This window comes from Ovis canadensis, chromosome X (genome assembly GCF_042477335.2).
Source record: "Ovis canadensis isolate MfBH-ARS-UI-01 breed Bighorn chromosome X, ARS-UI_OviCan_v2, whole genome shotgun sequence".
Lineage (NCBI taxonomy): Eukaryota > Metazoa > Chordata > Mammalia > Artiodactyla > Bovidae > Ovis > Ovis canadensis.
In genome coordinates, this window is record NC_091727.1 from 64,900,849 (window position 1) to 64,915,448 (window position 14,600).

Genomic DNA, 14,600 nt, shown 5'->3' on the forward strand with positions numbered 1-14,600 from the left:
TGCTAGGACAACTGGAGAGTTACATGCAAAAGAATGCTAATGGACTCTCATCTCATGCCATACATGAAAATTAACTTGAAATGGGTCAAGTCCTAAATGGAAACTCTAAATCTATAGAATTCCTAGATATGAAGAAATCAGAGCCCTCAGAGACTAGTGGCACAGAAGTGTAAAATGACACAAACCCACTGTGGAAAACACTCCAGCAGTTTCACAAAAGGTTAAACAGAGTTATCCTATTATTGAGCAATTATATTTCTAGGTATGTATCCAAGAGAAATAAAAACATGTACATGTAAAAATCTGTACATGAATGTTCACAATAGAATTATTTACAATAGCTCCAAATTGAAAACAATCTATATGTTCATCAATAGCTGAATGGATAAACAAAATGTGGTATATCCATATAGTACAATAATATTTGATAATAAAAATACTGATAGATGCTACAACATAGACTGGGCTTCCTTTGTGGCTCAGCTGGTAAAGAATCTGCCTGCAATGCAGGAGACCTGGGTTCAGTCCTTGGGTTGGGAAGATCCCCTGGAAAAGGGAAAGGTTACCCGCTCTAGTATTCTGGCCTGGAGACTGTATAGTCCATAGGGTCACAAACAATTGGACATGACTGAACGACTTTCACAACATAGATTAAATTTGAAAACATGCTAAGTAAAAGAAGCTAAGCACAAAAGATTAATTGTTATACGATCTCATTTACATGAAATGTTCAGAACAGATAAATCTATAAAGACAGAAAGTAGTTGCTAGCGGTCAGGAGGAATAGGGAGTGACTGCAATGGATAGGGGATTTGTTTTGGGTGTAATGAAAATGTTTTAAACTTAAGATTGTGCTAAAAGTTCTCAACTGTATGAATATACTGAAACCATTGAATTATATTTTAAATGTGTGAATTTTACAGTATATGAATTATATTTCTGTGAAGATGTTAAAAAATGAGATTAGATGATTTTTAAATTCTCTTTCATTTCCAGAATTACATAATTTCAGAGAGTAAACTCATCCCAGCTTATAGTTTGTCAACTTAAAATGCACACCGAACAGCTTGGTGACAAAAGAAGGAAACCTATAAGCCAAACGGAGGTAAAGTACAACTCTGAACACTGACATCAGCACACTTTTAGAAAATATTAGCAAACAACTCAGAATAATTGCACATGTGAAGGCTCTTTTGGGGCAATACTTTAGCTATTGGAGAAGGAAATGGCAAACCACTCCAGTATTCTTGCCTGGAGAATTCCATGGACAGCAGAGCCTGGTAGTCTACAGTTCACGGGGTCACAAAGAGTCAGAAATGAATGAACAACCAACACACTTTAGGCATACTATGAACGTAAGAGAGTCACAGAGATAGGTGTTTCAAATAGAGACCACTGCCACAAATAAATGATAGATATTACATGCAGTGGTTGAAAATAAGGATTAGTTATCTAAGTCTTTTCAATTTCATCTACCCCAATAAATACCAATTACCATTAGTAATGTCACCTTCAGCTATAAAACAGAGATTAAAAAGGTTAAATATAATATGCAATAAAAGACCAATGACACCTGACTTTCTTCTAATAGGTTATATCTCATCACTTTTGCATTTACATATAGAAAATGCCACACTGTAAAGCTCTGGTGACTATGATACCTACTGCTTCTGCTTGGTAAGAAAGCACTTTCAAAAGGTCCCTCTCCACAGTATTCTTCTGCATAATCACATGTTCCTCAGTGGGGCTCCTCTGAGTTAATTTGGAATATAACTGCTCCAGACTCTGGAAAATATAACACAATACAATGTAATGATAAGAATAACCACAATTGCTACTAACAGTTAAAAATCAACAGTAACTTACAGTCATGGCAGATTGAAAAAAATCATCAGCAAGCGCCACATTTCCAACATCCACCCATCCTTTTCCTGTTTTCATACTCATCTGGAAGAAAGAAGGTACAAAATAATTGTTAAAAATTCACACCTCAAAGATGTTCAAGATGGCAGAGGAATAAGATGGGGAGATTACCCTTCCCACCCAACAAATACATCAAAAATTCATCTGAATATGGAATAACTTCTACAGAATGCCTGCTGAACACCAGAGTTCCAAAAAGGCAAGCCAACCTCCCTACAACAAGGTACAACAAAAGATAAAGATAAGAAAATAGACAAGATTTCAGGTCAGGGACTTGTGCCCCTGGGAAGGAATCACGAAAGAGGAAAAGTTTCCACACACTCAGAAACCCCCTCAGAGGAGGGGTCGGGGGGAGCTTTAGAACCTCCGAGGGAAAAACAGCAACAGGTGCTTAGAAGGCAAAACGGAGAGAATTCACCTGAGTTCGTTGTCAAACAGCACTTTTCAGCAGAGAAGCAGCTTACATGCCCTTCACGACAACTGGGGCTAGATGCTCAGGCTCAGGCCTCAGGGGTCAGACCCCAGGGAGAAGATCAGGGTTGGCTGCCATCAAGATACTCTGAGGGGACTAGAACAACCCAGCTGAGGGAGTCCAGGGAAAATCATGGGCTAGCCAGAGAGGCAAGAGATCACTGCTGTGGGAACACTCTAACTACACACACTCCCAGAATGCAGGACCTCACCTTTGCCAGTGCCATAGGTGGGATGAGTCAGCTGCAATCTACAAAGGTAGAAAAGACACTGCAAGAGCTAGAGGCAGAGGACAGGAGGCCAATACAATCTCAACCCCAGGGGTTGCAAGTGCCACCGAGCTGTGAGCAGACACAGGTCACTGCCCACACCTTCCTGGGAGACTGAGTAGTTTGACTCTGCTGAGGGACCCACAACTCAGGGCCAGCTCCCATGGGGGAAGTACATGAGCCACCTTAGACTGTGGAAACTTACCACAGGTCTTGGCTCCAGCAGGCACTCCCCACACACCCCAACTGTGTCCAACTGAGCATGTGAGCCCTAATAGGCTGCCTTGTGTCTGGGTTGGGAACAGACACCAGAGAGCAGCCTACAAACAGAGGGAGGGCCAAAACCAAAGTGGAACACCAGAGGATGTGTGAGCAAAGGAGAGAAGCACTCCTATAGCAGGTGCAGTAGATTAAATCCCCACAATTAGCCTGAGACTGTGGGCTTAGGAGCAACTGCGGACTTTAGGAGCAAGTACAAGCTGGAGGAAGGCAAGATATGAGTCTCAGACACACTGCACAGAACAGCTCCACAGATCTTCCTAGAAATATTGGAGGAATTTCTGAATAGCCAGATTGACTAGAGCACACAGTGTGGAAAGGTCAGTGGAGGAATTACAAGAATATTTTCATATTACCATTCAATATATACTTTGCTATTTTTCCCTTTTTTTCTTTATAATACTGTTCTAATGTTGTTTTTTTCTCCATTATTATTTTTATTTTTATTTTTATAACCTATTTATTCCTTTTTAAAAAACATCTTACTTTAAAATAAATTAATTTTTTCCCTCCACCAGAACACAGGCACAAATCTGCCAAACCAGGAAATCTTCACAAGGCATTGGTCCAACCCCACCTAGGGAAGGGAGACTCCACGGTTAAAAGGAACTACAACCTTCCCACCTGTAGAAAGGAGACCCCAAACACAGTAAATTAAATAAAAGGAAAAGACAGAGAAATATCCAGCAGGTAAAAGAACGTGGTAAAAACTCATAAGACAAAACAAATGAAGAGAAAATAGTCTACCTCAAAAATAAATCAAGATTAACGATAGTAAAGATGATCCAAAGACTAAGAAATAAAATGGAAGCACAGATAAATAGACTGGAGTCACAGATCAAGAAGATACAAAATGTTTAACAAGAGTATCTGTAAAATAATCCACAATATTAACAGATTAAAATGAAAAAATAGGAACAATTCAATAGATACAGAAAAAAGTATTCAATAAAATTCAACAATCATTAATGACAACAAACTTAAAAAAAATGTTTAACAAGGACCTAGCAGAAATAAAGAAGAGACAATCAGCAATGAACAACACAATAACTAAGATTAAAAATACACTAGAGGGAACCAACAGCAGGATAACTGAGGCAGAAGAATGAATAAGTGAGCTAAAGACAAAATGGTGGAAATAACTGAAGCAGAGCAGAATAAAGAAAAGGAGACAGTCTCAGAGAACTCTGGGATCACGTTAAGCATACCCAACCTTTGAATTATATGGGTCCCAGAAGAAGATGAGAAAAAGAAAGGGTAGGAAAAATACTGAAGGAGATTATAATCAAAAACTTCCCTAACATGGGAAAGGAAATAGCCACCCAAATCCAGAAAACCCAGAGAGTCCCATACAGGATAAACACAAGGAGAAACACACCAAGACAAATACTAATCAAACTAATGAAAATTAAACACAAAGAACAAATATTAAAAGCAACAAGGGAAAAGCAACAAATAATATTCAAGGGGATCCCTGTAACAACTGATCTTTCAACAGAAACTGCAGGCCAGGAAGGAGTGGCAGGATATACTTAAAGTGATGAAAGTGAAAAGCCTGCAACCAAGATTACTCTACCCAGCAAGGATTTCATTCATATTCAAAGGAAAAATCAAAAGCTTTCCAGACAAGGAAAAGTTAAGAGAATTCAGTACCACCAAACCAGCTTTACAACAAATGCTAAAGGAACTTTTCTAAGCAGGAAGCATAAGACAAAAGAAAAGGACTAAAAAAACAAACCACAAACAATAAAGTAAATGGTAATAGGATCATATATATCAATAATTACCTTAAGTATAAATGGATTAAATGTTCCAACCAAAAGACACCGATTGGCTGAATGGATATAAAAACAAGATGCCTATATAGGCTGTCTACAAGAAATCCACTTAAGACCTAGAGACACATACAGAATGAAAGTGAGGGGCTTGGAAAAGATATTCCATGCAAATAGAAATCAAAAGAAAGCTGGAGCAGCAATACTCATATCAGATAAAATAGAAAGACTGTTACAAGAGACAAAGAAGGGCACTACATAATGATCAAGGGATCAATCCAAGAAGATATAACAATTATAAATATATGTGTACCCAACATAGGAGCACCTCAATACAGAAGGCAAATGTTACCAAATATTAAAGGGGAAATCAACAGTAACAAAGTAATAGTGAGGGACTTTTACACCCAACTCACACCAATGGACAGATCATCCAGACAGAAAATTAATAAAGAAACACAAGCTTTAAATGATACATTGGACCAGTTGGACCTAATTGATATCTTGATACATAAAGGCCATTTCATCCAAAAACAGTAGATTGCACTTTTTCTCAAGTGCACATGGAACATTCTCCAGGAGAGATGACATCTGAGTCACAAATCAAGCCTTGGTAAATTTTAAAGAACAGATATCATTTCAAGCATTTTTTCTGACAATAATGCTATAAGATTAGATATCAACTACGGGGAAAAATATAAAAACACAAACACATAGAGGATAAATAATACACTTATGAATCACCAAGAGGTCACCAAAGAATTTAAAGAGATCAAAAAATACCTAGACGTAAATGACAATGAAAACACAACAACTCAAAACCAATGTGATGCAGTAAAGGCAGTGCTATGAGGGAAGTCTATGGCAACAGAATCCTACCTCAAGACACCAGAGAAACATCAAATAAACGACTTAACCCTAAACCTAAAGTAACTAGAAAAAGAACAAAAATAATCCAAAGTCAGGAGAAGGAAAGAAATTATAAAGATCAGAGTAGAAATGAAAGAAATGAAGGAGACAATAGCAAAGATAAATAAATCTAAAAGCTGGTTCGAGACAGCAAAAGAGACACAGATGTATAGAACAGTCTGTTGGACTCTGTGGGAGAGGGAGAGGGTAGGATGATTTGGGGGAATGGCACTGAAACATGTATAATATCATATATGAAATAAATCGCCAGTCCAGGTTCGATGCAGGATACAGGATGCTTGGGGCTGGTGCACTGGGATGACCCAGAGGGATGGTACGGGGAGGGAGGTGGGAGGGGGGTTCAGGATGGGGAACACGTGTACACCCGTGGCAGAATCATGTTGATGTATGGCAAAACCAATACAATACTGTAAAGTAATTAACCTCCAATTAAAATAAATAAATTTATATTTCAAAAAGCTGGTTCTTTGAAAAGATAAACAAAATTGATAAACCATTAGATAAACTCATCAAGAGAAAAAGAGAAGACTTAGATCAATAAAATTAGAAATGAAAAAGAAATTACGACAATACAGATATACAAAGGATCACAAGAGACTACTACAAGCAACTCTATGCCAATAAAACACACAACCTCTAAGAAATGGACAAATTCTTAGAAAAATATAACCTTGCAAAACTGAATCAGGAAGAAACAGAAAAAATGAAGCGACCAATCAAAAGCATGGAAATCAACACTGTAATAAAAAAATCTTCCCACAAACAAAAGCCCAGAATCAGATGGCTTCACAGGCAAATTCTACCAAAAGTTTAGAGAAGAGCTAATACCTATTGTCCTCAAACTCTTCCAGAAAATTGCACAGGAAGGAGAACTCCCAAACTCATTCTACAAAGCCCCCATTACACTGATACCAAAACCAGACAAAGGACAAAGCTGCCACAAAGAAAGAAAATTACAGGTCAATATCAGTGATGAACATATATGAAAAAATCCTCAACATAATTCTAGCAAACAGAATCCAACAACATTAAAAGGACCATACATCATGTTCAAGTGGGCTTTATCCCTGTGATGCAAGGATTCTTCAGTATATGCAAATCAATCAATGCTATATACCATATTAACAAACTGAAAGATAAAATACCAATCATCTAGAGAAAGCTATTCCACAAAATTAAACGCTCATTTATAATAAAAACTCTCCAGAAAGTAGGCATAGAAGGAACATACCTCAACATTTAAAGGCCACATATGACAAACCCATAGCAAACATTATTTTCAATGGTGAAAAACTGAAAGCATTTCCTCTAAAATCAGGAACAAGAAAAGGGTGCCCACTCTTGCCACTATTATTCAACACAGTTTTGGAAGTCCTAGTCACAGCAGTCGGAGAAGAAAAAGAAAGAAAAGGAATGCAGATTGGAATAAAAGATACACAGATATCCCTTGCATTCCTATACACTAACAATGAAAAATCAGAAAGAGAAATTAAGGAAACAATCCCATTCACTACTGCAAAAAAAAAAAAAAGAATAAAATATCTAGGAATAAACCTATGTAAAGAGACAAAATACCTGTATGTAGAAATCTATAAGACACTGATGAAAGAAATCAGAGATGACACAGAGATATAACATGCTCTTGGATTGGAACAATCAACATTGTGAAAATGACTAAACTACCCAAAGCAATCTACAGATTCAGTGCAATCCCTAACAAACCACCAATGGTATTTTTCACAGAACTAGAACAAGAAATTTCATAATTTGCATGGAAACACAAAAGACCTCAAACAGCCAAAGCAATCTTAAGAAAGAAAAACAGAGCTGGAGGAATCAACCTTCCTGACTTCAGACTTTATACAAAGCTACAGTCATCAAGACAATACGGTACTGACACAAAAACAGAAATACAGATCAATGGAACAAGACATAAAGCCCAGAGATATGATAAAGCCCACGCACATATGGGCACCTTATGTTTGACCAAGGATGCAAGGATATACAATGGAGAAAAAACAGCCTATTCAATAATGGTGCTGGAAAAGCTGAACAGCTGCATGTAAAAGAATGAATCTAGAACACCTCCTAACACAACACACAAAAATAAACTCAAAATGGATTAAAGACTTAAATGTAAGGCCAGAAACTACAAAGCTCCTAACAGGAAAACATAGATAGTACACTCCTTGATATAAATTACAGCAAATCCTCTATGATTCACCTCCTAGAGTAATGGAAATAAAAATGAAAATAAACAAATGGGACCTAATTACACTTAAAAGCTTTTGCACAACAAAGGAAACTACAAATGAGGTGAAAAGACAAACCTCAGAATGGGAGAAAATAATTGCAAATGAGATATCTGACAATGTATTAATCTCTAAAATATACAAGGAGCCCATGTAGTTCAATACCAGAAAAACAAACAACTCAAACAAAAAGTGGGCAGAAGATCTAAACAGACATTTCTCCAAAGAAGACATACTGATGGCTAATAAACACACAAAAAGATGCTCAACATCACTCATTATTAGAGAAATTCAAATCTAAACTGCAATGAGGTGTCACCTCACACCAATCAGAATGATCATCATCAAAAAATCTATAAACAATAAATGCTGGAGAAGATGTAGAGAAAAGGGAACTCTCTTGTATTGTTGGTGAGAATGTAAATTGATACAGTGACTATGGAGAACCATATGGATATTCCTTAAAGAACTAGGAATAAAACTACTATATGATCCAACAGTCTCAATACTGGGCATATACCCTGAGGAAACCGTAACAGAAAGCACCCAAACATGCATTGCAGTACTATCTACAATAGCTAAGACAATGGACATAGATATCCATTGACAGATGAATGGATAAAGAAGTTTGGGTATCTATATATAATGGAATATTTCTCAGCCACAAAAAGGAAAACATTTGAGTCAGTCCTAATGAGGTGGATGAACTTAGAGCCTATTATACAGAGTGAAGTAACTCAAAAAGAGAAAGATAAATACAGTATATTAATGCATATATATGCAATCTAGGGCTTCCCTGGTGGCTTGGACAGTAAAGAATCTGCCTGCAATGCAGGGGACCTGGGTTCAGTCACTGGGTCGGGAAGGTCGGGAAGATCCCCTGGAGAAGGGAATGGCAACCCACTCCAGTATTCTTGCCTGAAGAATTAATTCCATGGACAGAGGAGTCTGGAGGGCTACAGTCCATGGGGTCACAAAGAGTCAGACATGACTAAGTGACTAACACTTTCACTTTCACATGGAATCTAGAAAGATGGCATTGATGAGCCCACTTGCAGGGCAGCAATGGAGACGCAGACATAGAGAACAGACTTGTAGACACAGTGGGGGGAAAAAGACAGTGGGACGAATTGAGAGAATAGCATTGAAACATATACATTACCATATGTAAAACAGATAACCAGTGGGAATTTGCTGTATGATGCAAGAAGCTCAAATTTGGTGCTCTGTAACAATGTAAAAGGGTTGGATGGGGTGGGAGGGAGGTTCAGGTTCAAGAGGGTGGAGAAATACATATGCCTATGGCTGATTCATGCTGATGTATGTTAGAAACTAACACAATATTGCAAAGCAAGTATCTTCCAATTAAAAATTAATAAATTTTTAAAATTCACACCTCTTCTAAATTGGCTGATAATTATGTTAGGTAAAATATTTATACTCTGTCCAGATTCAGCAGTGTAATCCTCAGAAAACAAAAAAGTAACAGCATTTATTAGAATCCTATGTTCTGCATGGAACTCCATAATTAAAGAAAAATGGTCTTAAAAGCAATAATAAAAAATTAATAGACTTGAAAATACATCTTCTAAGAAATATGAAAAGAAAACATTGGGATAATTTAAATAATAAGAGAAAGTTCTAAAAATTAATGCCTCACATACTTAAAGAAATTTTTCTATGATAAACACTAGATTATAAGTCAACATACCTGGGATCTGATATTTAATTATATCTCTAATAAAAATTTTCTTAGTTCAGCAAATACTTATTATATATCCATTACATGCCAGGTACCCCAAAGAAGCTCACACTTTTATAACTGAAAGACATCTAAATAAAAAGTTGATGAGTAATACGTATAAATACTGTGGAAGCAAACAAGAACTGAGTCAAGATGGAGGACTGAGTATACACTATAGCCACCCCTTTTATTACAAATCCCTAGAAATGATATGTATATATAGTATATACTATGCTATACTAGAAATGATATTTAATATCATATAAATATATATTATGATACAGATCATATACACCATTTCTAGGAATTTACATATTTTAATAGAAATAATATTATATGCATATTTTCATATTAATAATAGTCCTGAAAAAACAAAGTATTTTTAGTTGATTGGAAATTATGAAGAACCTCTGAAAAATAGACAGCAAATGGACTGGGGCAAAAACCTACATGCTAAAATGCACAAAAATGCAAAACATGGAAACATTCTGGATGTGAACAGTAGAGTATCAGGCAGTAGGCTTCACTCCCAAAAGACTTTCCCCTCCTCCTCAGAAAGGAACAGTGAGTATGATCACTTAGACTAGAAAAAAGTAAAGTTCCAGATGGCTGACAACACAGGTCAATGCAAAATCTCTGCTCCTAATTCTCGATCAGTTATTGGACTCGGGTTACAGTAAACAGTGTGACACGCTATTCACAGAAAACTATCAAGGACTCTCAAATCAAACGTAAGCAAGAATCACCAAATTTTTGAGGGAAACCAGTAATATGAAAGGACAACCCACTACTCAACAAACAGAATACCTGAGGAAATAGGACAGCTAATAGATGAAAACATAAAGAGATATATCATTATTATCCACAGAATTAAATCGCAGTCATAATCAATAAAATGCTTTTAGTTAGCATTCTTTGAAATCAATAAAGCCAAAAATGCAAACGTTAGATGTAACTGAAGTTGGAAAGTTAATGATGAAGAAAGGGAGAGAGGATGATAAGCTACTAATATCCTCAGAGTTGAACCTAAAGATATACTCTCTGGGACTTCCCTGGTGGTCCAGTGGTTGGGAATCTGCCTGCCAATGAAGGGTACGCAGGTTTGGTCCCTGGTCTGAGAAGATCCCACATGCCGTGGGGCAACTGGGCCATGCACCATAATGACTGAGCCCGCTTGCCCAGAGCCTGTACTCCACGTAAGAGAAACCACCACAAGGAGAAGCAAAGAAGAGTAGCACCCCTACTCACCACAACTAGATAAAGCCTGCATGTAGCATTGAAGACCTAGCACAGTCCAAAAATATAATTAATTAGTTTAAAAAATATATACTCTCCAAAACTGATGGAGTAAGAAATAAATACTTAAATATATAAAAATAAATAAATTTAAATTTAAATAATAATTATTAACATAAATCAAAAAGAGTATAATATAACTAACAAAAACTGAAAGGCAGAGTCAGGGAGGTAATATGTAATATGAGATAAATCTTCACATATCTGTGAAACAGAGAGTATATGTAGTATTTCTGTATAAGAAACAGACAATATGTGAAGCTGATGAATCAAGAATTAATTATTGTAAGCTGAACTGCATTGTCCCCTCCCCATCCAAAACTTTATATGTTGAAGCCCTAGGTCCCAGTACCTCAGGATGTGACTGTATTTGAAGATAGGGCCTTTAACAAAATGAATTTAAAATGACACCATTAAGGTGTGCCCTAATCCAATCTGACTAGTATCCTTATAAGAAATCTGGATACACAAAGGGACACCAGGGATGTGCACACACAGAGGGCACAGCCAAAAGGCAGCTATCTGCAATCCAAAAAGAGGCCTCAGAAGAAAACAAACTTTCCAACACCTTGATCTTAAACTTGATTTTAGATCATGATTTTTGACAGAATTGTGAGAAAATAAATTCCCATTGTTTAGACCACCCACTCCATAGTATTTTCTTACGGCAGCCTACCAAACTAATACAGTGATATCAGCATATGATTAAGATATATGGAAGTAAACATGACAAATAAAAACAAAAATGGTTATGAGTAACAGCCTTAAAAACAGGAAAAGATACATGCACAAGGCATTTCATTGCAGCACCCAAATGTCCATCAAAGATGGCAGGTTGAATATAAAGTACATGCACCAACTGAATAATACCATGTAGCTAAAAAAATAAAGAATATGTCTATATTCTTTGGAGTCATTCTATGGAGTGATCTCTAGGATATAATGTTGCTGCTGCTGCTGCTGCTGCTAAGTCGCATCAGTCATGTCCGACTCTGTGCGACCCCATAGACGGCAGCCCATCAGGCTCCCCCATCCCTGGGATTCTCCAGGCAAGAACACTGGAGTGGGTTGCCATTTCCTTCTCCAATGCATGAAACTGAAAAGTGAAAGTGGAGAACGACTCTGTGCGACCCCACAGACGGCAGCCCATCAGGCTCCTCTGTCCACGGGGTTTTCCAGGCAAGAGTACTGGAGTAGGGTGCCACTGCCTTCTCCAAGGATATAATGTTAGGTTGGGTTAAAAAAAAAAAAAAAAGTAAGGACCTACCCTAGAGCACATAGAAATCTGCTCAATGTTATGTGGCAGCCTGGATGGGAGGGGAGTTTGGGGAAAAATGGATACATGTATATGTATGGCTGGAAAAAAGTTAAATAAATTTAAAAATAAACCTAAAGCCAGACATCCTGGAGTGTGAAGTCCAAGTGTGCCTTAGGAAGCATCACTATGAAAAAAGCTAGTGGAATTCCAGCTGAGCTATTTCAAATCCTAAAAGATGATGTTGTGAAAGTGCTGCACTCAATGTGCCAGCAAATTTGGAAAATTCAGCAGTGGTCACAGGACTGGAAAAGGGCAGTTTTCATTCTAATCCCAAATCAGGGCAATGTGAAAGAATGTTCAAACTACCGTGCAATTAATTGCTCCTATTTCACATGCTAGCAAGGAAATGCTCAAAATACTTAAAGTTAGGATTCAACAGTACGTGAACTGAGAACTTCCAGATGGTAGAAGCTGGATTTAGAAAAGGCAGAGGAACCAGAGATCAAATTGCCAACATCCACTGGATCACAGAAAAAAGCAAGAGAATTTCAGAAAAACTTCTGCTTCATTGACTATGTTAAAGCCTTTGACTGTGTGGATCACAACAAACTGGAAAATTCTTCAAGAAATGGGAATACCAGACTCCCTTACCTGCCTCCTGAGAAACCTGTATGCAGGTCAAGAAGTAACAGTTAGAACTGGACATGGAACAACGGACTGGTACAAAATTGGGAAAGGAGTACATCAAGGCTATATACTGTCACCCTGCTTATCTAACTTATATTCAGAGTACATCATGTGAAATGCTGAGCTGGATGAAGCTCAAGTCAGAATCAAGATTTCTGGCAGAAATATCAATAACTTCAGATATGCAGATGACACCACCACTATGGCAAAAAGTGAAGAGGAACTCTTGAAGAGGCTCTTGATGAAGGTGAAAGAGAAGAGTGAAAAAGCTAGCTTAAAACTCAACATTCAAAAAACTAAGATCATGGCATCCAGTTCCATCACTTCATGGCAAAGAGATGGGAAAACAATGGAAACAGAGACAGACTTTATTTTCTTGGGCTCCAAAACCACTGCAGATGGTGATTGCAGCCATGAAATTAGATGACATGTGCTCCTTGGAAGAAAAGCTATGACCAACCTAGACAGCATATTAAAAAGCACAGACATTACTTTGCTGACAAAGGTCCATATAGTCAAAGCTATGGTTTTTCCAGTAGTCATATAGAAATGTGAGAGTTTGACCATAAAGAAGGCTGAGCACCAAAAAATTGATGCTTTCAAACTGTGCTGTTGGAGAAGACTCTTGAGAGTCCCTTGGACTGCAAGGAGATCCAACCAGTCAATCCTAAAGGAAATCAGTCCTGAATAATCATTGGAAGGACTGATGCTGAAGCTGGAGCTCCAATACTTTGGCCATCTAGTGAGAAGAGCCGACTCACTGGAAAAGACCCTGATGCAGGAGGAGAAGGGGATGAGAGGATGAGATGGCTGGATGGCATCACTGACTTAATGGACATGAGTTTGAGTAAATTCCGGGAGATGGTTAAGGACAGGGAAGCCTGGCATGCTGCAGTCCATGGGGTCTCAAAGAGTTGGTCACGACTGAGCGACTGAACAACAACAAATCATAAGCATGCACACTCAGTCATGTCCAACTCTTTGTGATCCTAAAGACTACAACCCACCAAGTTCTTCTGTCCATGGGATTCTCCAGGCAAGAATATAGTAATCAAAGTTAACTGTAGTGATCTCAGAATAAAGTAAACTATTATTTTCCAAAAAATGGTGGAGAAAAGTATACATATGGAATGTTACCAACTATCTAAGAGCCTTGGGGCAGGTTCCTAGATAAACAGGTATTCTTAGATAAATAGATAGGAATAATTTTATAAGTATTCTTAGATAAACAGGTAAGATATTCTTAAATAGGTATGAATACCTATTTGCTTCTATTTTAAAACCAAAAGAAAGAAAGTGAAAGTGAAGTTGCTCAATTGTGTCCAACTCTTTGCAACCCCATGGACTGTAGCCTACAATACTCCTCTGTCCATGGGATTTTCCAGGCAAGAGTACTGGAGTGGGTTGCCATTTCCTTCTCCAGAGGATCTTCCCAAGCCAGGGATCAAATCTGGGTCTCCTGCATTGTAGGCAGATGCTTTACCATCTGAGCCACCAGGGAAGACTCTAAAACCAAAAGGAAAGACAAATATTCTATGCTATCACTTACATGAGGAATATAAAAGATAAAACAAACAAATACATATAACAAAACAGAAACAAGCTCACAGATATAGAGAAGAATATAGTGGTTACCAGTGGTGAGAAAGAAGAAGGGACAAGAAAGGGGTTGGGGATAAAGAGATACAAACTACTGCGTATACAATAAATAAGCAA

At 37.6% G+C, this 14,600-nt stretch overlaps 1 protein-coding gene across 1 annotated transcript in view; it reads right to left on the reverse strand.

The window, feature by feature from the left end:
* The window catches only part of TEX11 (testis expressed 11), a 243,070-nt gene that overhangs the window by 189,651 nt on the left and 38,819 nt on the right, over positions 1-14,600 (reverse strand). The window contains exons 6-7 of the mRNA XM_070291774.1: positions 1,867-1,947; positions 1,666-1,785 (exon numbers count right to left, since the gene is read on the reverse strand). Coding sequence (XP_070147875.1) covers positions 1,666-1,785; positions 1,867-1,947 — 201 coding nt within the window. The remainder of the gene's footprint in view (positions 1-1,665; positions 1,786-1,866; positions 1,948-14,600) is intronic.